At 47.1% G+C, this 21,066-nt stretch overlaps 1 protein-coding gene across 3 annotated transcripts in view; it reads right to left on the bottom strand.

Moving 5' to 3' along the window:
• Positions 1 to 920, bottom strand: part of frem1a (Fras1 related extracellular matrix 1a) — a 41,993-nt gene extending 41,073 nt beyond the window's left edge. For all 3 annotated transcript variants that reach the window (XR_004559230.1, XM_034165248.1, XM_034165247.1), the window contains exon 1: positions 583 to 920. Coding sequence is in view for 2 of the 3 variants with exons in the window: in XM_034165248.1 (XP_034021139.1) it covers positions 583 to 828 (246 nt within the window). In the remaining variant the exon portion in view is untranslated. The remainder of the gene's footprint in view (positions 1 to 582) is intronic.
• Positions 921 to 21,066: the final 20,146 nt, after the last annotated feature.

The following is a 21,066-nucleotide window of genomic DNA, read 5'->3' on the forward strand; positions in this document are numbered from 1 at the left end:
TCATTCCAACAACTGTCCTCGAAGCAATGCTCAAATCTGATAATAGCCTGACCACGACCGGCCCAGGAGTCCATCCAACAACCCCCTCGAAGCACTACTCAGATCCAGACAACAACTTAGGGAGGTGATGGTCTAGTAAGAATCTGATTTGAAATCTCTGATGAATGTTGTTGTGCTATTGGTGCTACAGGTTATGTTTTAGTGGGTGTTTACCGGAATACAACTTGAAAGTTCAAACTCTCAGCACTCGCTTTTTATTTTATTTAATTTTTTTAAGTGGACTGACAAGCTAATTTTGCAGAAAACACAACTGATAAAAACCTTTGGTCTTTTTATTGTGAATTTTTACATGTCTGAAGGTGAAAAGTTGGTGTTTGTGGGACGGAGAGCTGCAGAGCGTCTGTCAGCGTGGAGCCATTAGACAGGAGACGAGCTGTCTGCAACACACACACCTGCAAACAGGCATGCACACACACACACACACACACACACACACACACACACACACACACACACACACACACACACACACACACACACACACACACACACAGGAGACAGGATGGCGGACGCTTCGGTTACCTGAGGCGTGAGCATCCCCACTCGCTGAGTTATGGGCTCGTTTGGCACCACCTCCACCTTACAGGCATCCTGCTGATGGCGAACCCGGAGCTGCAGGTCATCGGGGTGGAGGTGGGCCCACTGACCCCGCCTGACCTTTAAACTCAGCTTGACTCCCTCAGGTGAGGCATGTGACCAGTAGGTCAGAACCAACAGAACCACAGGAAGCAGGGGCGTCCGGGTCACCGTTTGACCTCCTGAGTCCATAGTAGAGGGCCTCGACGGACTTCAGCGCCAAATCCAAGTCAAATGTCTCAGAGTGTCTTTGGTCCTCCAGAGCTTCTGCCGCCTCACACCGTCAGCTGGAAAGAAACCCACACAGCAGTTAATAATCATCACTTTTACAACCAGGTGTCCTGCGACAGGTCAAAGGTCAAATCCACGAGTATGGCTCAGCACAGTAACTATGGAGGAAGAGGGCTGTCCTCAGGGAGGGAGGGGCACATGACACCCATTAGGTCTGCAGGGAGGTAAGGTTGCTCCATGAGAAGAGGTCACCCCCTGAGGTGACCTCTTCTCAGGGGACAACCTCGCATCAGGGGGCGACCTCTACTCATGGAGCAACCATGCCGCGGCCTCAACTTGACCTAAATTCTGGGTCTTTTAGTGAAGTTTAGGGCTAGTGGCCGGCGATCACCTTAGTATTTCTTCTGTTTTTCTTCTTGATTAATGCTGGCAAATTATACTGTATTTCTTGTCTTTCTGATGCCTGATTCTGTTTTTTCTCTCTGTTTAAGGTGCAGCTCCATCCACAGATGGGAGTTGTGTTCGTGTTGGTGATCCTCCTGTCCTGTGCACCAACAGCATTTCTTGTATATTCGTCCGTGAATTGTTCTGTAATTTATGTCTGTATCATGGCCCAAGCAGAGGGTCACCCCTTTGAGTCTGGTCTGCTTGAGATTTCTTCCTCAGAGGGAGTTTTTCTTACCACTGTTGCTCTGGGGGTTGGTAAAGTTAGACCTTACCTGTGTGAAGCACTTTGAGGCAGCTCTGTTGTGATTTGGTGCTATATAAATGAAAATAAATTGAAAATTGAAATTGATTTGAGGTTGCCCCCTGAGGTGAGGTTGCTCCCTCAGTAGAGGTCGCCCCCTCTGTTGTGCTCTCTTGGTGAGAGAGCTGACGTTCTGCTCCCGCTTGAGGTCCTGGGTGATGGTGATCCCTAGGTAGCGGAAGGACTCTACAATGGCAACTGGGGAGTCACACAGGGTGATGGGGCTGGCCGGGATGGGGTTCCTTCTGAAGTCAACAACCATCTCCACTGTCCTGAGGGTGTTAAGCTCCAGATTGTTCTGGAGAATGAGATGAATCAGAGATGAGTCCGATGAGGGTTGTATCGTCCGCAAACTTCAAGAGCTTCACAGACTGGTGACTGGAGGTGCAGCTGTTGGTGTACAGGGAGAAGAGTAGAGGAGAAAGACCACAGCCTTGGGGGGATCCGGTGCTGATAGACCATGTGTTGGAGGGGTGATGGTCGAGTGGTTAAAGTGTTGGGCTTGAGACCAGGGGATCCTCAGTTCAAATCCCAGCCTGACTGGAAAATCACTAAGGGACCTTGGGCAAGGGTCTTAATCCCCTAGTTGCTCCCGGTGTGCAGCGAGTACCTTATATGGCAGTACCCTCAGATCGGGGTGAATGTGAGGCATTATTTGTAAAGTGCTTTGAGCATCTGTTGCAGATGGAAAGGCACTATATAAATGCAGTCCATTTACCATTTTATGTGTTGGAGATATGCCCTCCAGCTTCACACACTGCCACCTGTTGGACAGGAAGTCAGTGATCCACCTGCAGATGGAGTCGGGCATGTCAAGCTGAGAGAGCTTCTCCTGCAGCAGGGCTGGGATGATCGTGTTGAAAGCAGAGCTGAATTCCACAAACAGAATGATGGTGTAGGTTCCTGAGGAGTCCAGATGCTGGAGGATGAGGTTGACGGCTGTGTTGACAGTGTCGTCTACAGACCTGGTGGCTCTGTAGGTGAACTGCAGGGGATCCAGGTGTGGGTCAGGTGTGGCCTTGAGTTGTGTGAGGACAAGGGGCTTGAAGGTCTTCATCACCACATAGGTCAGGGCGACGGGTCTGTAGTCATAATGTCCTGAAGTTCTTAGTTTTTTGGGGATGTGGATGATGGTGCAGGCTTTGAAGCATGCCGGCATCTGGCATGTCTCCAGTGAAGTGTTCAAGTTGGTCTGCACAGTTATTCAACATAGATGGGGAGACAGAGTCAGGTCTGGCTGCTTTGTGTGGGTTTTGCCTCTTGAAGAGGCTGTGAACATCTCTCTCATGAATGGAGAGGGGGCTGGTGGATTGGAGCTGGTTGTTGTCCTTGGGGAATCTGCAGTAAAACTCATTCATTTGATTTGCTAAATGAGGGTCTTTGGCAGAGTGGGGGAGGTTTGGTTTGTGGTTGATAATCTGTCTGACACTTTTCCAGACAGAAGTGGAGTCGTTGGCTGAGAACTGAAGATGGATTTTCTCTGACTACAGCCGTAGCTTCCCTGACCGCTTCCCAAACATGTATTGTGCCCTGACTCAAGCATGTTTTTGATTCATGCAACAGCACGGCCTGTGTTGTGATGATCCCACCCACTGTGTTCACAGCTGCACGCTGTTCTTTGTTCTACCAGCTGCTACATGCTCTGCGCTGGGTGCTGCATATATAAAATAATTATTTTGTGGCGGATTAATCATTTTTTTCTGCAAACTGGCCGTTGAAAACGGCTCTAATCACTTCCTGAATCACAGATGAGGCTGCACCCGGAGCTGATCACACATGCGTGCACCAAACAGGCTGCAGAAATCATTCTGAGTGGTTTCTGTGTAGGCTCTCAGTTGTCCAGGTGGTTTCCATAGAGAGAAGCTCGAATCTTCGACTGGACTGGGTTGCTTGACGCGAGGACGTTTCGCTTCAAATTGCAGAAGCTTCCTCAGCTAAAATTCTTGCTCTGGTGGTCTGACTTCTGTCTTGACTCTTGTCGAGAAGAATGATCCAAATCACAAAAGCTGGAGTTTTAAACCTAACCAGACTCCTCCTACCAAGAGGCAGACTGCTATAGGCTAGTGACTAAACAATAGCTCTAATTAGAACCTATTGTGCTCTAGTTAGCACCCTCCTAATGACAGGGCAGCTGTGGCTCCCTTGACGACTCTGCTGATGATGTGAATGACTCATTACCATGAACAAAAGACTGAAACTGCTTTGACCTGAGTACCCCATTGTAAACAGGGGATAAAGCGTGTCTCAGACCCCCTCCCCGGTTAAGGCTGGGTTTCAAATGTTTCACAAAGAATGCCTCCTTGACCCCTCTCTCAAAACATTTCTTCTCTCTGGCTAATATTTTGAAAGCCCTCACAGTATGTGGGTACCCACGATGGTCCCTGGACAAAGTGCAGAAGTCCCAGAGAACAAAGAGACCAGACAGACAGGAGACAGAGACAAGAAGAAGAGGAGTGTCTCTCCCTTATTTAGCAGGAGTAGGGGAAAAACTACAGAGGATCTTCAGACAGCACAAAATACCAGTTTACTTTAAACCGGTTAACACCTTGAGACAGAAATTAGTTCACCCTAAGGACAGGATCCCTAGTTACAAACAGAGCAATGTAGTGTATTCTATCAGATGTCAGGAAAACTGTAACAAACACTACATAGGTGAGAGTAAGCAACCTTTACACAAACGGCTATACCAGCACTGCAGAGAGGGCGCCAGTGGACCTCAGTCTGCAGTTCATCTCCACCTTAAAGACACTAACCACACGTTTGAGGACAAGGAAGTTAAAATATTAGCAGTCGAAGATTCAAGCTTCTCTACTATGGAAACCACCTGGACAACTGAGAGCCTACACAGAAACATTGCGACCAACTGTGGGCATGAGGCCCTGGCACTGGTACGTAAGCTGGAAAAGACTGCTAAAAAGATAGCTAACTTTAGAAACCACTTAGGATTTAACCTGGGACAAAACAATGTTATTCCCAAATGCATGAAGCAAAAAGCACTAGAAGCAGGTCACACAGCAGAAAAGATCCAGCACAGTTACCTTAGGAGGATTTTGGGTCTTAGAATTAGAAGGCTTCATTTTAAAATATTAGACCTCCAAAATAATCTTGATAGTCTGCACAAAATGTTAGAAACTTTAGTGGAGGAAGAGGCCCATAATAAGATCACAAAGTTCATAGTTAAAATTCAAATGGCTGAGCATTTAAAAAGTAAGGAGCGGCAAATCAGGAAGTTTCACAACCTTTTAGTGCAGAAAAGGCGTACTTTCAGTGGGAGTATTTTTAAAGATACACCCAGACAAATTAGTGACAACAGGGAAAATTGGGTAAAGAATCTCTCCAACAGGGTTCTTACACAGACAGAAAAGGATGTGCTCGCTAAAGGACTAAATTTCTCAGTGACCCCTAAACATATACTGACAGTAGATTACATCACTGCAGTAGAGTCAGCCATTAAACATAACAGTTTGTCAGAGTCAGAAACTGGGAACCTCCGACTAAGAGTCACAGCAGTGCTGAACAGTGCTAAGCCTCCTCCGTCCAACATCACAGGAGAAGAACAGAAAGCTTTGTCAGCACTGCAAAAGGACCAAAGCATCCTTATCCTGCCAGCGGATAAAGGCAGATGCACGGTGGTCCTGAACACATCGGACTACGAGGCCAAGATCAACAACTTGCTCAGTGACTCCAATACATACGAACGTCTGAAGAGAGACCCCACGAGCGGCTATAAGAAGAAAATCATTAGCTACCTCCAAAACCTGGAGAAAGAGGGACTCATTGACAGGCAGACATACTACAGACTGTACCCTGGGGACGCCACTCCGTGCATCTATGGACTGCCCAAAATCCACAAACTGGATGTGCCACTCAAGCCTATTGTATGTAGCACAGATTCCATCACGTACAATTTGGCCAAGCACCTCAAGTGGATTTTGGCTCCTCTAGTGGGTAACTCAGACCACCATGTGGAGAACACACAAGATTTTGTGAACAAGATCAAGTAAGCAAGTAAGTAAGTAAGTAAATTTTATTTATATAGCACCTTTCACAGACAAGAGCCACAAGGTGCTTCACAACATAAAAGCAGAGTACACCACACAAAACATCAGACAATGGCCGAGACATAAAAACATAAAACATAACATAGGATCACAGAGCAGCCTAAAAGCTAAGCAAACGCTTGAGTAAAAAAGAAAGTCTTAAGTTGGCTTTTAAAAGTATCGACAGAGTCCAGTGAGCGCAGAGAGAGCGGGAGACCATTCCAAAGCCTGGGAGCAACAGCCTGGAAGGATCGCTCTCCTCTGGTTGCAAAATGGGTGCGAGGAACCATCAACAGATTTTGGTCCACAGACCTCAAAGCCCTGGCAGGGGCATAAGGCTGGATGAGGTCACAGATATAGGGAGGCGCCTGGCCATGTAGAGCTCTAAAAGTTAAAACCAAAATTTTAAAATTGATCCTGAAGGACACTGGCAGCCAATGAAGCTCCTTTAAAATTGGGGAAATATGAGTCCTTCTGTTAGCTTGTGTCAGAATTCTTACTGCAGAGTTCTGTACCAACTCCTTCTTGTTTAGACATGAAAACAAACTGTTACAATAGTCTAAACGTGTTGACACAAAAGCATGAATAATAAGCTCTAAATCATTTTGAGACACCATTTTCCTGAGCTTAGAGATATTTCTTAATTGAAAGAAGCAATTCCTCGTCAGCTGTTTATAATGCTGTACCAACGACATGTCTTTGTCAAAAATGACACCCAGGTTTCGAAGACATGATTTAGCAGACTGGCCCAGGTCTCCCAAGTACTGCTGAATACCTGGAATATGGGCATCAGGGGCAATAACCAATGTCTCTGTTTTGTCTGCGTTAAGCTGAAGAAAGTTATTCTTTAGCCATTGTTTAATTTCCGCCAAACAATGGAGGAGGGAATCAAGCCTCTTAATCTCAGATGGCTTAAAGGAGCAGGAAAGCTGGATGTCATCCGGAAATAACTGGTAAGAGACATCAGTAAATCTTTGAATGATCCTACCTAAAGGGATCAAGTACAATAAAAACAAAATGGGGCCCAATACAGAACCCTGAGGGACTCCACATAACAGGTACGCAGACTCTGACCTTATCTGGTTAGCAAAAATGCTAAAGCTGCACCCAGACAGATATGAAAAAAAAAACACAGAAGAACTGACCCCGACAGTCCGACATGATCCCTCAGTCTATTCAGCAGGACCTGGTGGTCAACAGTATCAAAGGCAGAGGACAAATCCAAAAGAACCAACACGGTGGATTTCCCAGCATCAGCAGACATCATAATGTCACTGGACACTTTCAAAAGAGCCGTTTCCGTAGAGTGTTGCCTACGAAAACTGGACTGAAACCTGTCATGAATGTTATTCTGATCCAGGAAGAGTGTCAGTTGGTCTGAAACCACCCTCTCGAGGATCTTAGACAGGAATGGGAGCTTAGAAATAGGTCTAAAACTACTTAGCTCCATTTGATTTAAACCTGTTTTTTTCAGTAGAGGCAACACTATGGCATGCTTAAAAGCACTGGGAAACACACCGGTGGACAAAGAAAGATTTACCATTCTAGTAATACACAGACAAATTACCTCAAATACTTTAATAAAGAGCCTGTAGGGAAGGATGTCCAATGAGCAAGAGGAAGGTTTCATCTTGCTCACCAATGCCGAAATATCAGCAAGTGTCACAGCCCTAAATGAAGACCAAATGCTGGGAGCAGACTCAATAACAATAGAAGTACCACACAGGGAGGGTGGAATTTTATCCTTAATCAACTTGATTTTGTCAGTGAAAAAACTCAAAAAAGCATTGCTGTCAGCTTCAGAAAACACAGGAGTAACTGAAGCAGCAGGACATACAAGAGAGTTGATTGTATCAAACAACACTCTGGGATTCAACAATCGTGTCATTTGATGTGACTTCGTTGTTCACCTGCATCCCCACCGCTGAGGCCGTCTCAGCTGTGAGGCAGAGACTGCTGGAGTATGTGTCTCTACTTGAAAGGACCAAACTCACACCAGACCACATCTGCCAACTCTTGGAGATCTGTCTCAACACCACGTATTTCCTGTTTAGGGGGAATTACTACTGGCAGATCCATGGTTGTGCAATGGGGTCTCCGGTATCCCCCATTGTGGCCAATCTGTACATGGAGCGAGTGGAGAAGACAGCCTTGACGTCTGTCACGGGCATCTCTCCCAGTCACTGGTTCAGATATGTCGATGACACATGGGTTAAAATCAAGCAACAGGAAGTTGAAGACTTTACAGAACACATCAACTCGGTGGACTCCAATATCAAGTTCACACGTGAGGATGCCAGAAACAACCATTTAGCCTTCTTGGAACATGATGTTACGATTGGAGAGAACAGGTAGCTCCAGACAGGGGTTTACAGAAAACCCACTCACACTGACCAATATCTGCTCTTTGGCTCAAACCTGTTAGGAGAGGGTCGTAACACGGACCCGCAACAGGGGGCGCAAATGAACGGACAATGGATAAGACAACGAGTAACAATTTAATGTTGTGAATCGCACAACTAAATACAGATACAGATAATGCCAATTGTACACAAGGTGACGTGCGGGCAGGCTCGAAGATAGGAGACCTCTGGCGATCGGAGAGCCGGGACCCACACAGCTTCCACCACCAACGGCCTGAAGAACACCGGAGCCGCCAAGTCCTGAGTCCCCAGGTGGTCACCGTCTTCGGTTGCAGACCCTGGTACTGCTGGCAGAAGATGACAAAACAGTTTTGGTGAGTGTGTATCCACACACCCAGTAATCCTTCTTCTACAGATCTTCGCGGAGGGAAAACCTCCACCTCCGATACAGAATCACCCGTGCAGCTCCTGACAGTTGCTCTTTGGATGGAGTGAGAGGCGAAGACGTCGCAGACTCTCACTGCACGCCAATCCAATTACTACTGACTTCAGGAATCCGGCTGCACACAAAACAATAATTAATCTTCAGAAAATATAACTTGCAGAGAATTACCTTCGACGGTAGTTGATTTCTCGGCGAGGAGGTGGAGTAATGATCCGGCTTTTGTAGAGATGGTGGTGATTGGTGACAGCAGGTGTAAACGAGTGACAGCTGTCACTCTCTGTCTCGGCGCCCTCTCATGCTTGAAGCCCGCACTCCAAGCAGGGCGCCGACTGGTGGTGGTGGGCCAGCAGTACCTCCTCTTCAGCGGCCCACACAACAGGACCCCCCCCTCAACGGGCGCCTCCTGGCGCCTGACCAGGCTTGTCCGGGTGTCGGCGGTAGAAATCGGCCAGGAGGGCCGGGTCCAGGATGAAGCTCCTCTTCACCCAGGAGCGTTCTTCGGGTCCGTACCCCTCCCAGTCCACCAGATATTGAAAACCCCGGCCCTTCCGACAGACGTCCAGGAGCCGACGAACAGTCCATGCCGGCTCCCCGTCGATGATATGGGCAGGAGGTGGTACGGGTCCAGGAGTGCAGAGTGGTGAGGCATGGTATGGTTTTATCCTTGAGACATGAAACACTGGGTGAATCCGCAGTGAAGCTGGGAGTTTCAGCTTCACTGCGGCCGGACTGAGGATCTTGAGTATTGAGAATGGTCCGATGAACCGGTCTTTGAGCTTTTGTGATTCAACCTGCAGTGGGATGTCCTTGGTTGATAACCACACCTCCTGCCCAGGCTGGTATGCAGGGGCCGGGGAACGCCGGCGATCTGCATGGGCCTTAGCCCTCGTCCGGGCCTGCAACAGGGCAGAACGGGCGGTCTGCCACACCCGGCGGCACCTTCGCAGGTGGGCCTGGACTGAGGGGACCCCGACCTCTCCCTCCACAAGTGGAAACAATGGGGGCTGATACCCCAAACACGCCTCGAAAGGGGAGAGGCCGGTAGCAGATGAGACCTGGCTATTGTGGGCGTACTTGATCCAGGCCAGATGGTCACTCCAAGCCGCCGGATGCGCGGAGGTTATGCAGCGGAGAACCTGTTCCAACTCCTGGTTCGCCCGCTCTGCCTGGCCGTTCGTCTGTGGGTGATACCCGGACGAGAGACTCACGGTGGCCCCCAGTTCCTTACAAAAACTCCGCCAGACCTGCGAGGAGAACTGGGGACCACGATCCGAAACGATGTCCGATGGTATCCCATGCAGACGCATGACGTGGTGGACCAGGAGGTCTGCTGTCTCCTGGGCCGTCGGGAGCTTCGGGAGGGCCACGAAGTGGGCCGCCTTGGAGAACCGGTCCACTATCGTGAGGATGACGGTGTTACCCTGGGACGGTGGGAGGCCCGTGACGAAGTCCAGGCCGATGTGAGACCAGGGGCGATGAGGCACAGGCAGGGGCTGGAGAAGGCCCCTGATCTTGTGATGATCCGCCTTGCCCCTAGCACAGGTGGTGCAGGCCTGGACATAGTCCCGGACGTCGGCTTCCAGTGACACCCAACAGAAGCGCTGCTGGACTACTGCCACGGTCCTACGCACTCCGGGATGACAAGAGAGCTTGGATCCGTGGCAGAAGTCCAGGACGGCAGCCCTGGCTTCTGGTGGGACGTAAAGTCTGTTCTTAGGACCGTTCCCCGGGTCCGGGTTCCTGGTCAGGGCCTCCCGGACGGTCTTCTCCACGTCCCATGTGAGGGTGGCCATGACAGTGGACTCGGTAACGATGGTCTCGATGGGGTCTAACAACTCGGCCTTGGCTTCCTCTTCGTGCACCCGGGACAGTGCGTCGGATCGTTGGTTTCTAGTCCCGGGACGGTAGGTGATCCGGAAGTCAAAGTGTCCAAAGAACAGGGACCAGCGGGCTTGCCTGGGGTTCAGCCGCTTGGCGGTCCGGATGTACTCCAGGTTCCGATGGTCCGTGAAAACCGTGAAAGGCACCGTAGCTCCCTCCAACAGGTGTCTCCACTCTTCAAGAGCCTCCTTAACCGCGAGGAGTTCCCGATTGCCCACGTCATAGTTGCGTTCTGCGGGGGTCAACCTGCGGGAAAAGTAGGCACATGGATGGAGAATCTTGTTGGACTCCCCGCTCTGGGACAGAACGGCTCCTATCCCTGAGTCAGAGGCGTCCACCTCCACTATGAACTGGCGAGTAGGATCAGGCTGCACCAGAACTGGTGCAGACGAAAACCGGCGTTTCAACTCCCTAAACGCGGCTTCGCACCGATCCGACCAAGTGAAGGGGACTTTAGTGGAGGTCAGGGCAGTCAGGGGGCTAACAACCTGACTGTAACCTTTAATGAACCTCCGATAGAAATTTGCAAAGCCGAGGAACTGTTGCAGCTTCCTACGGCTTGTTGGTTGGGGCCAATCTCTCACCGCCACAACCTTGGCCGGATCCGGGGCGACGGAGTTGGAGGAGATGATGAACCCCAGGAAGGACAAAGAAGTGCGGTGGAACTCACACTTCTCACCCTTCACAAACAACCGGTTTTCTAGTAACCGCTGCAGGACCGGACGTACATGCTGGACATGAGACTCAGGGTCCGGAGAAAAGATGAGTATATCATCCAGATATACGAAGACAAACCGGTGCAGGAAGTCCCGCAAGACGTCATTAACCAATGCTTGGAACGTTGCGGGGGCATTAGTGAGGCCGAACGGCATGACCAGGTACTCAAAATGATCTAACGGGGTGTTAAATGCCGTCTTCCATTCGTCTCCCTTCCGGATCCGAATCAGGTGGTACGCATTCCTAAGATCAAGTTTGGTGAACATTTTGGCTCCATGCAGGGGCGTGAACACCGAATCTAACAGGGGCAACGGGTATCGATTGCGAACCGTAATCTCGTTCAGCCCTCTGTAGTCAATGCATGGACGGAGTCCGCCGTCTTTTTTACCCACAAAAAAGAAACCCGCACCCATCGGGGAGGTGGAGTTCCGAATCAACCCGGCGGCTAAGGAGTCCCGGATGTAGGTCTCCATCGATTCGCGTTCCGGACGTGAGAGGTTGTACAATCTACTGGACGGGTACTCAGCGCCCGGAATCAAATCGATGGCACAATCGTACGGTCGGTGCGGGGGAAGAGTGAGTGCCAGATCTTTGCTGAAGACGTCAGCAAGATCGTGGTACACCTCGGGCACCGCCGTCAGATTGGGGGGGACTTTGACCTCCTCTTTAGCTGTAATTCCGGGTGGAACCGAGGATCCAAGACACTCCCGGTGGCAGGTTTCGCTCCACTGCGTCACCACCCCAGACGGCCAATCAATCCGGGGATTGTGCTTCACCATCCATGGAAATCCCAGAATCACTCCGGAGGTAGAAGGTGTTACATAAAACACAATCTCCTCCCTGTGATTCTCAGACACAACCAAGGTTACTGGCTGTGTCTGATGTGTAATTAACGGGAGTAGAGTGCCATCTAGTGCTCGTACCCTCAATGGTGAAGGCAGGGCCACCAGAGGAAGCCCTACTTCCCTGGCCCATCTGCTGTCCAGCAGATTCCCTTCTGACCCCGTGTCTACCAGTGCTGGGGCGTGAAGGGTTAAATCCCCACTCAGGATTGTTACTGGGATTCGTGCTGATTTATGGGTTTTCCCTGTGTAAATATTATGGCCCACCCTTAACCCAGTTCCTAAGGATGGGCGTTGGAGTTTGATCGTTTGGGGCAGTCTTTTAACATGTGCTCACAAGAGCCACAGAAAAAACACTCCCCGCGGGCCAGCCTCCTTTGTCTGATATTTGATTTTAATTTGGCCCTGCTCGTGTCCATAGCTTCGTCAGCAGGGGGAGCTGTTGCCACACGGAGCCCTCTGGGAGTGGAACGTGGGGAAGACGACACCCTTTCGGACCCGGAGGAGAGAGGGACGGCTTGTGCCCGACCATGCCCCCCGGCCTGCTCCCGACGGTGTTCATTCAACCGGTTGTCTAAACGTATAACCAAACTGACAAGCCCATCGAAGTCTTGCGGTTCGTCCTTAGCCAGTAAATGCTCCTTCAGTACTGGAGACAGTCCGCTTATGAAGGCGGCGCGGAGCGCAACATTATTCCAGCCGGACCTCGCAGCCGCGATGCGGAAGTCGACTGCATAATCAGCTGCGCTTCGGCGCCCCTGTCTCATTGACAGCAGCACGCTCGAGGCGGTCTCGCCTCTGTTGGGATGATCAAACACCTGTTTGAATTACCGTACAAACCCAGCGTATGACGTCAGGAGCCACGAATTCTGTTCCCAAAGCGCCGTAGCCCAAGCGCGTGCCTCACCTCGAAGCAAATTAATCACATAAGCCACCCGGCTGGCATCTGATGCGTACATAACTGGACGCTGTGAAAAAACGAGCGAACACTGCATTAAGAAGTCTGCGCACGTTTCGACACAACCTCCGTACGGTTCTGGAGGGCTTATGTAAGCTTCAGGGGACGGTGGGGGGGTTTGTTGAACGGCCAGTGGAACGTCTGTCTGTGGCCCAGGGCCAGCAGGAGGAGTCACTGCAGCAGCGCTCGAGTCGCGCGCTTCCACTCTGGCGGTGAGAGCCTCCACCCTCCGATTGAGGACTGCATTCTGCTCGGTTACCAGATTTAACTGAGCGGTGAAAGCGGTAAGGATTTGCTGCAGATCACTTACCACGCCTCCTGCTGACGCCTGCGCTCCTTGTTCTCCCATTGACTGTTCAAGCTGTGGTTGACGCCCCTCGGGATCCATGACGAATGGCCGAGAAATCCTGTTAGGAGAAGGTCGTAACACGGACCCGCAACAGGGGGCGCAAATGAACGGACAATGGATAAGACAAAGAGTAACAATTTAATGTTGTGAATTGCACAACTAAATACAGATACAGATAATGTCAATTGTACACAAGGTGACATGCGGGCAGGCTCGAAGATAGGAGACCTCTGGCGATCGGAGAGCCGGGACCCACACAGTTTCCACCACCAACGGCCTGAAGAACACCGCCAAGTCCTGAGTCCCCAGGTGGTCACCGTCTTCGGTTGCAGACCCTGGTACTGCTGGCAGAAGATGACAAAACAGTTATGGTGAGTGTGTATCCACACACCCAGTAATCCTTCTTCTACAGATCTTCGCAGAGGGAAAACCTCCACCTCCGATACAGAATCACCCGTGCAGCTCCTGACAGTTGCTCTTTGGATGGACTGAGAGGCGAAGACGTCGCAGACTCTCACTGCACGCCAATCCAATTACTACTGACTTCAGGAATCCGGCTGCACACAGAACAATAATTAGTTTTCAGAAAATATAACTTGCAGAGAATTACCTTCGACGGTAGTTGATTTCTCGGCGAGGAGGTGGAGTAATGATCCGGCTTTTGTAGAGATGGTGGTGATTGGTGACAGCTGGTGTAAACGAGTGACAGCTGTCACTCTCTGTCTCGGCGCCCTCTCATGCTTGAAGCCCGCACTCCAAGCAGGGCGCCGACTGGTGGTGGTGGGCCAGCAGTACCTCCTCTTCAGCGGCCCACACAACAAAACCACTCCATTGAACACAAGCTCGGGGTGATCGGGACTCTTTAACACCGAGCCCTACAGGTGCCCACAACTGCAGAGGGAAGGGCTAAAGAACAACAACTTGTCCGGAAAGCCCTCACAGTATGTGGGTACTCACGATGGTCCCTGGACAAAGTGCAGAAGTCCCAGAGAACAAAGAGACCAGATAGACAGGAGACAGAGACAAGAAGAAGAGGAGTGTCTCTCCCTTATTTAGCAGGAGTAGGGGAAAAACTACAGAGGATCTTCAGACAGCACAAAATCCCAGTTTACTTTAAACTGGTTAACACCTTGAGACAGAAATTAGTTCACCCTAAGGACAGGATCCCTAGTTACAAACAGAGCAATGTAGTGTATTCTATCAGATGTCAGGAAAACTGTAACGAACACTACATAGGTGAGACGAAGCAACCTTTACACAGAAGGCTATACCAGCAATGAAGAGAGGGCGCCAGTGGACCTCAGTCTGCAGTTCATCTCCACCTTAAAGACACTAACCACATGTTTGAGGACAAGGAAGTTAAAATCTTAGCCAGAGAGAAGAAATGGTTTGAGAGAGGGGTCAAGGAGGCATTCTTTGTGAAACGTTTGAAACCCAGCCTTAACCGGGAAGGGGGTCTGAGACACGCTTTATCCCCTTTTTACAATGGGGTACTCAGGTCAAAGCAGTTTCAGTCTTTTGTTCATGGTAATGAGTCATTCACGTCATCAGCAGAGTCGTCAAGGGAGCCACAGCTGCCCTGTCATTAGGAGGGACAGCTGCCCTGTCATTAGGAGGGACAGCTGCCCTGTCATTAGGACGGTGCTAACTAGAGCACAATAGGTGCTAATTAGAGCTATTGTTTAGTCACTAGCCTTAGCAGTCTGCCTCTCGGTAGCAGAGGTCTGGTTAGGTTTAAAACTCCAGCTTTTGTGACTTCGGATCATTCTTCTCGACAAGAGTCAAGACAGAAGTCAGACCACCAGAGCAAGAATTTTAGCTGAGGAAGCTTCTGCGATTTGAAGCGAAACATCTTTGCGTCAAGCAACCCAGTCCAGTCGAAGATTCAAGCTTCTCTACTATTCTGAGTGGTCTATAAAGGTAATTATTTGTCTTGTTTACATTGTCATGGCTTGATAAAACAGTTGCATGTTTTTTTCCTTCTTGTCTGGAGCTGATAAAGTATGTTTATAACAGATTTAACTTCTTGTTATAATCCTTCAGACGAGCTGCGCTCTGATGCGATCCGCTGACGTCACCACTCGCTCTGTTCACTGTTTCTTTACTCCACTTGACGAGCTGCACGTCGTATTGGAGATTAGATCACGCCACATTGCACGACATTTGTGCATGAAAGATTTTTTGGACATTTCAAAATTCTCTCTGCGCAACAGCACACACCGGTGCCCCTCTGGCGTCCTGTCTGCACCAGGTAAAGACGAGTTTACTCTCCACCACGACACAGTCATGATGTGTCGTGAATCAAAAACATGCTCGTGTCAGGGCACCTTTAGACTGTTTAAACCTGACCTTGTCCCCAGTCTTGAAAGCCTCCTCCTTCTTCAGCTTCAACTGTCAGAGTTTAGGACCAAACCAGGGTTTGTCATTGTGATGCCTCACTGTGGTTCGTGATGGAATGCAGCAGTCCTCACAGAAGCTGATATATGAAGTCACAGCATCTGACATAAGAAAGGAGTAACACAAAAAACAAACACCTGCGCACCAAAACACAGAAGCGGCCATCCGCGGCGCCATCTTGAGCAGATTGCCTGATGGTTGCTTGATGATTCCATGATGGATGAATGATGACTGAGTAATGGTTGTGTGTTTATTGCATGATGTTGCGTCATGATTGCATGATGACTGTGTGTTGACTGCATGATGGTTGCATCATGATTGAGTGATGGTTCCGTGATGATTGCATGATGGTTGAATGATGACTGTATGTTGATTCCATGATTGTTGTATGATGATTGAGTAATGGTTGTGTGTTGATTAACTGATTGTGGTGTCATGACTGAGTGATGGTTGTGTGTTGATACCCTGATGGTTGTGTGTTGATTGCCTGATGGTTGCGTCATGATTGAGTGATGGTTCTGTGATTATTGCATGATGGTTGAATGATGACTGTATGTTGATTCCATGATTGTTGTATGATGATTGAGTAATGGTTGTGTGTTGATTAACTGATGGTTGCATCATGACTGAGTGATGGTTGTGTGTTGATTCCCTGATGGTTGTGTGTTGATTAACTGATGGTTGTGTCATGATTGAGTGATGGTTCCGTGATGATTGCATGATGGTTGAATGATGACTGTATGTTGATTCCATGATTGTTGTATGATGATTGAGTAATGGTTGTGTGTTGATTAACTGATGGTTGCATCATGATTGACTGATGGTTGTGTGTTGATTAACTGATGGTTGTGTGTTGATTAACTGATGGTTGCGTCATGATTGAGTGATAGTTCTGTGATGATTGCATGATGGTTGAATGATGACTGTATGTTGATTCCATAATTGTTGTATGATGATTGAGTAATGGTTGTGTGTTGATTAACTGATGGTTGCATCATGATTGAGTGATGGTTGTGTGCTGATTCCCTGATGGTTGTGTGTTGATTAACTGATGGTTGTGTGTTGATTAACTGATGGTTGCGTCATGATTGAGTGACGGTTCCGTGATGATTGCATGATGGTTGAATGATGACTGTATGTTGATTCCATGATTGTTGTATGATGATTGAGTAATGGTTGTGTGTTTATTGCATGATGTTGTGTCATGATTGCGTGATGGTTGTGTGTTGATTAACTGATGGTTGCATCATAATTGCGTGATGGTTGTGTGTTGATTAACTGATGGTTGCATCATAATTGTGTGATGGTTGTGTGTTGATTGAGTGATGGTTCCGTGATGATTGCATGATGGTTGAATGATGGCTGTATGTTGATTCCATGATTGTTGTATGATGATTGAGTTATGGTTGTGTGTTGATTCCCTGATGGTTGTGTGTTGATTAACTGATGGTTGCGTCATGATTGAGTGATGGTTCTGTGATGATTGCATGATGGTTGAATGATGACTGTATGTCGATTCCATGATTGTTGTATGATGATTGAGTAATGGTTGTGTGTTTATTGCATGATGTTGTGTCATGATTGCGTGATGGTTGTGTGTTGATTAACTGATGGTTGCATCATAATTGCGTGATGGTTGTGTGTTGATTGCCTGATGGTTGCGTCATGATTGAGTGATGGTTCCGTGATGATTGCATGATGGTTGAATGATGACTGTATGTTGATTCCATGATTGTTGTATGATGATTGAGTTATGGTTGTGTGTTGATTAACTGATGGTTGCATCATAATTGCGTGATGGTTGTGTGTTGATTGCCTGATGGTTGCGTCATGATTGAGTGATGGTTCTGTGATGATTGCATGATGGTTGAATGATGACTGTATGTTGATTCCATGATTGTTGTATGATGATTGAGTAATGGTTGTGTGTTGATTAACTGATGGTTGCATCATGACTGAGTGATGGTTGTGTGTTGATTCCCTGATGGTTGTGTGTTGATTAACTGATGGTTGTGCCATGATTGAGTGATGGTTCCGTGATGATTGCATGATGGTTGAATGATGACTGTATGTTGATTCCATGATTGTTGTATGATGATTGAGTAATGGTTGTGTGTTGATTAACTGATGGTTGCATCATGATTGACTGATGGTTGTGTGTTGATTAACTGATGGTTGTGTGTTGATTAACTGATGGTTGCGTCATGATTGAGTGATAGTTCTGTGATGATTGCATGATGGTTGAATGATGACTGTATGTTGATTCCATGATTGTTGTATGATGATTGAGTAATGGTTGTGTGTTTATTGCATGATGTTGTGTCATGATTGCGTGATGGTTGTGTGTTGATTAACTGATGGTTGCATCATAACTGCGTGATGGTTGTGTGTGGATTAACTGATGGTTGCATCATAATTGTGTGATGGTTGTGTGTTGATTGCCTGATGGTTGCGCCATGATTGAGTGATGGTTCCGTGATGATTGCATGATGGTTGAATGATGGCTGTATGTTGATTCCATGATTGTTGTATGATGATTGAGTTATGGTTGCGTGTTGATTCCCTGATGGTTGTGTGTTGATTAACTGATGGTTGCGTCATGATTGAGTGATGGTTCTGTGATGATTGCATGATGGTTGAATGATGACTGTATGTTGATTTCATGATTGTTGTATGATGATTGAGTTATGGTTGTGTGTTGATTAACTGATGGCTGCATCATAATTGCGTGATGGTTGTGTGTTGATTGCCTGATGGTTGCGTCATGATTGAGTGATGGTTCCGTGATGATTGCATGATGGTTGAATGATGACTGTATGTTGATTCCATGATTGTTGTATGATGATTGAGTAATGGTTGTGTGTTGATTAACTGATGGTTGCATCATGACTGAGTGATGGTTGTGTGTTGATTCCCTGATGGTTGTGTGTTGATTAACTGATGGTTGCGCCATGATTGAGTGATGGTTCTGTGATGATTGCATGATGGTTGAATGATGACTGTATGTTGATTCCATGATTGTTGTATGATGATTGAGTAATGGTTGTGTGTTGATTAACTGATGGTTGCATCATGACTGAGTGATGGTTGTGTGTTGATTCCCTGATGGTTGTGTGTTGATTAACTGATGGTTGCGTCATGATTGAGTGATGGTTCTGTGATGATTGCATGATGGTTGAATGATGACTGTATGTTGATTCCATGATTGTTGTATGATGATTGAGTAATGGTTGTGTGTTTATTGCATGATGTTGTGTCATGATTGCGTGATGGTTGTGTGTTGATTAACTGATGGTTGCATCATAATTGAGTGATGGTTGTGTGTTGATTAACTGATGGTTGCATCATAATTGTGTGATGGTTGTGTGTTGATTGCCTGATGGTTGCGTCATGATTGAGTGATGGTTCCGTGATGATTGCATGATGGTTGAATGATGACTGTATGTTGATTCCATGATTGTTGTATGATGATTGAGTTATGGTTGTGTGTTGATTAACTGATGGCTGCATCATAATTGCGTGATGGTTGTGTGTTGATTGCCTGATGGTTGCGTCATGATTGAGTGATGGTTCCGTGATGACTGCATGATGGTTGAATGATGACTGTATGTTGATTCCATGATTGTTGTATGATGATTGAGTAATGGTTGTGTGTTGATTAACTGATGGTTGCATCATGACTGAGTGATGGTTGTGTGTTGATTCCCTGATGGTTGTGTGTTGATTAACTGATGGTTGCGCCATGATTGAGTGATGGTTCCGTGATGATTGCATGATGGTTGAATGATGACTATGTTGATTCCATGATTGTTGTATGATGATTGAGTAATGGTTGTGTGTTGATTAACTGATGGTTGCATCATGATTGACTGATGGTTGTGTGTTGATTAACTGATGGTTGTGTGTTGATTAACTGATGGTTGCATCATGATTGAGTGATAGTTCTGTGATGATTGCATGATGGTTGAATGATGACTGTATGTTGATTCCATGATTGTTGTATGATGATTGAGTAATGGTTGTGTGTTTATTGCATGATGTTGTGTCATGATTGCGTGATGGTTGTGTGTTGATTAACTGATGGTTGCATCATAACTGCGTGATGGTTGTGTGTGGATTAACTGATGGTTGCATCATAATTGTGTGATGGTTGTGTGTTGATTGCCTGATGGTTGCGCCATGATTGAGTGATGGTTCCGTGATGATTGCATGATGGTTGAATGATGGCTGTATGTTGATTCCATGATTGTTGTATGATGATTGAGTTATGGTTGTGTGTTGATTCCCTGATGGTTGTGTGTTGATTAACTGATGGTTGCGTCATGATTGAGTGATGGTTCTGTGATGATTGCATGATGGTTGAATGATGACTGTATGTTGATTCCATGATTGTTGTATGATGATTGAGTAATGGTTGTGTGTTTATTGCATGATGTTGTGTCATGATTGCGTGATGGTTGTGTGTTGATTAACTGATGGTTGCATCATAATTGCGTGATGGTTGTGTGTTGATTAACTGATGGTTGCATCATAATTGTGTGATGGTTGTGTGTTGATTGCCTGATGGTTGCGTCATGATTGAGTGATGGTTCCGTGATGATTGCATGATGGTTGAATGATGACTGTATGTTGATTCCATGATTGTTGTATGATGATTGAGTAATGGTTGTGTGTTGATTAACTGATGGTTGCATCATGATTGACTGACGGTTGTGTGTTGATTAACTGATGGTTGCGTCATGATTGAGTGATAGTTCTGTGATGATTGCATGATGGTTGAATGATGACTGTATGTTGATTCCATGATTGTTGTATGATGATTGAGTAATGGTTGTGTGTTGATTAACTGATGGTTGCATCATGATTGAGTGATGGTTGTGTGCTGATTCCCTGATAGTTGTGTGTTGATTAACTGATGGTTGTGTGTTGATTAACTGATGGTTGCGTCATGATTGAGTGATAGTTCTGTGATGATTGCATGATGGTTGAATGATGACTGTATGTTGATTCCATGATTGTTGTATGATGATTGAGTAATGGTTGTGTGTTTATTGCATGATGTTGTGTCATGATTGCGTGATGGTTGTGTGTTGATTAACTGATGGTTGCATCATAATTGTGTGATGGTTGTGTGTTGATTGCCTGATGGTTGCGTCATGATTGAGTGATGGTTCCGTGATGATTGCATGATGGTTGAATGATGGCTGTATGTTGATTCCATGATTGTTGTATGATGATTGAGTTATGGTTGTGTGTTGATTCCCTGATGGTTGTGTGTTGATTAACTGATGGTTGCGTCATGATTGAGTGATGGTTCTGTGATGATTGCATGATGGTTGAATGATGACTGTATGTTGATTCCATGATTGTTGTATGATGATTGAGTAATGGTTGTGTGTTTATTGCATGATGTTGTGTCATGATTGCGTGATGGTTGTGTGTTGATTAACTGATGGTGC

This window comes from Thalassophryne amazonica, unplaced genomic scaffold (assembly GCF_902500255.1).
Source record: "Thalassophryne amazonica unplaced genomic scaffold, fThaAma1.1, whole genome shotgun sequence".
NCBI lineage: Eukaryota > Metazoa > Chordata > Actinopteri > Batrachoidiformes > Batrachoididae > Thalassophryne > Thalassophryne amazonica.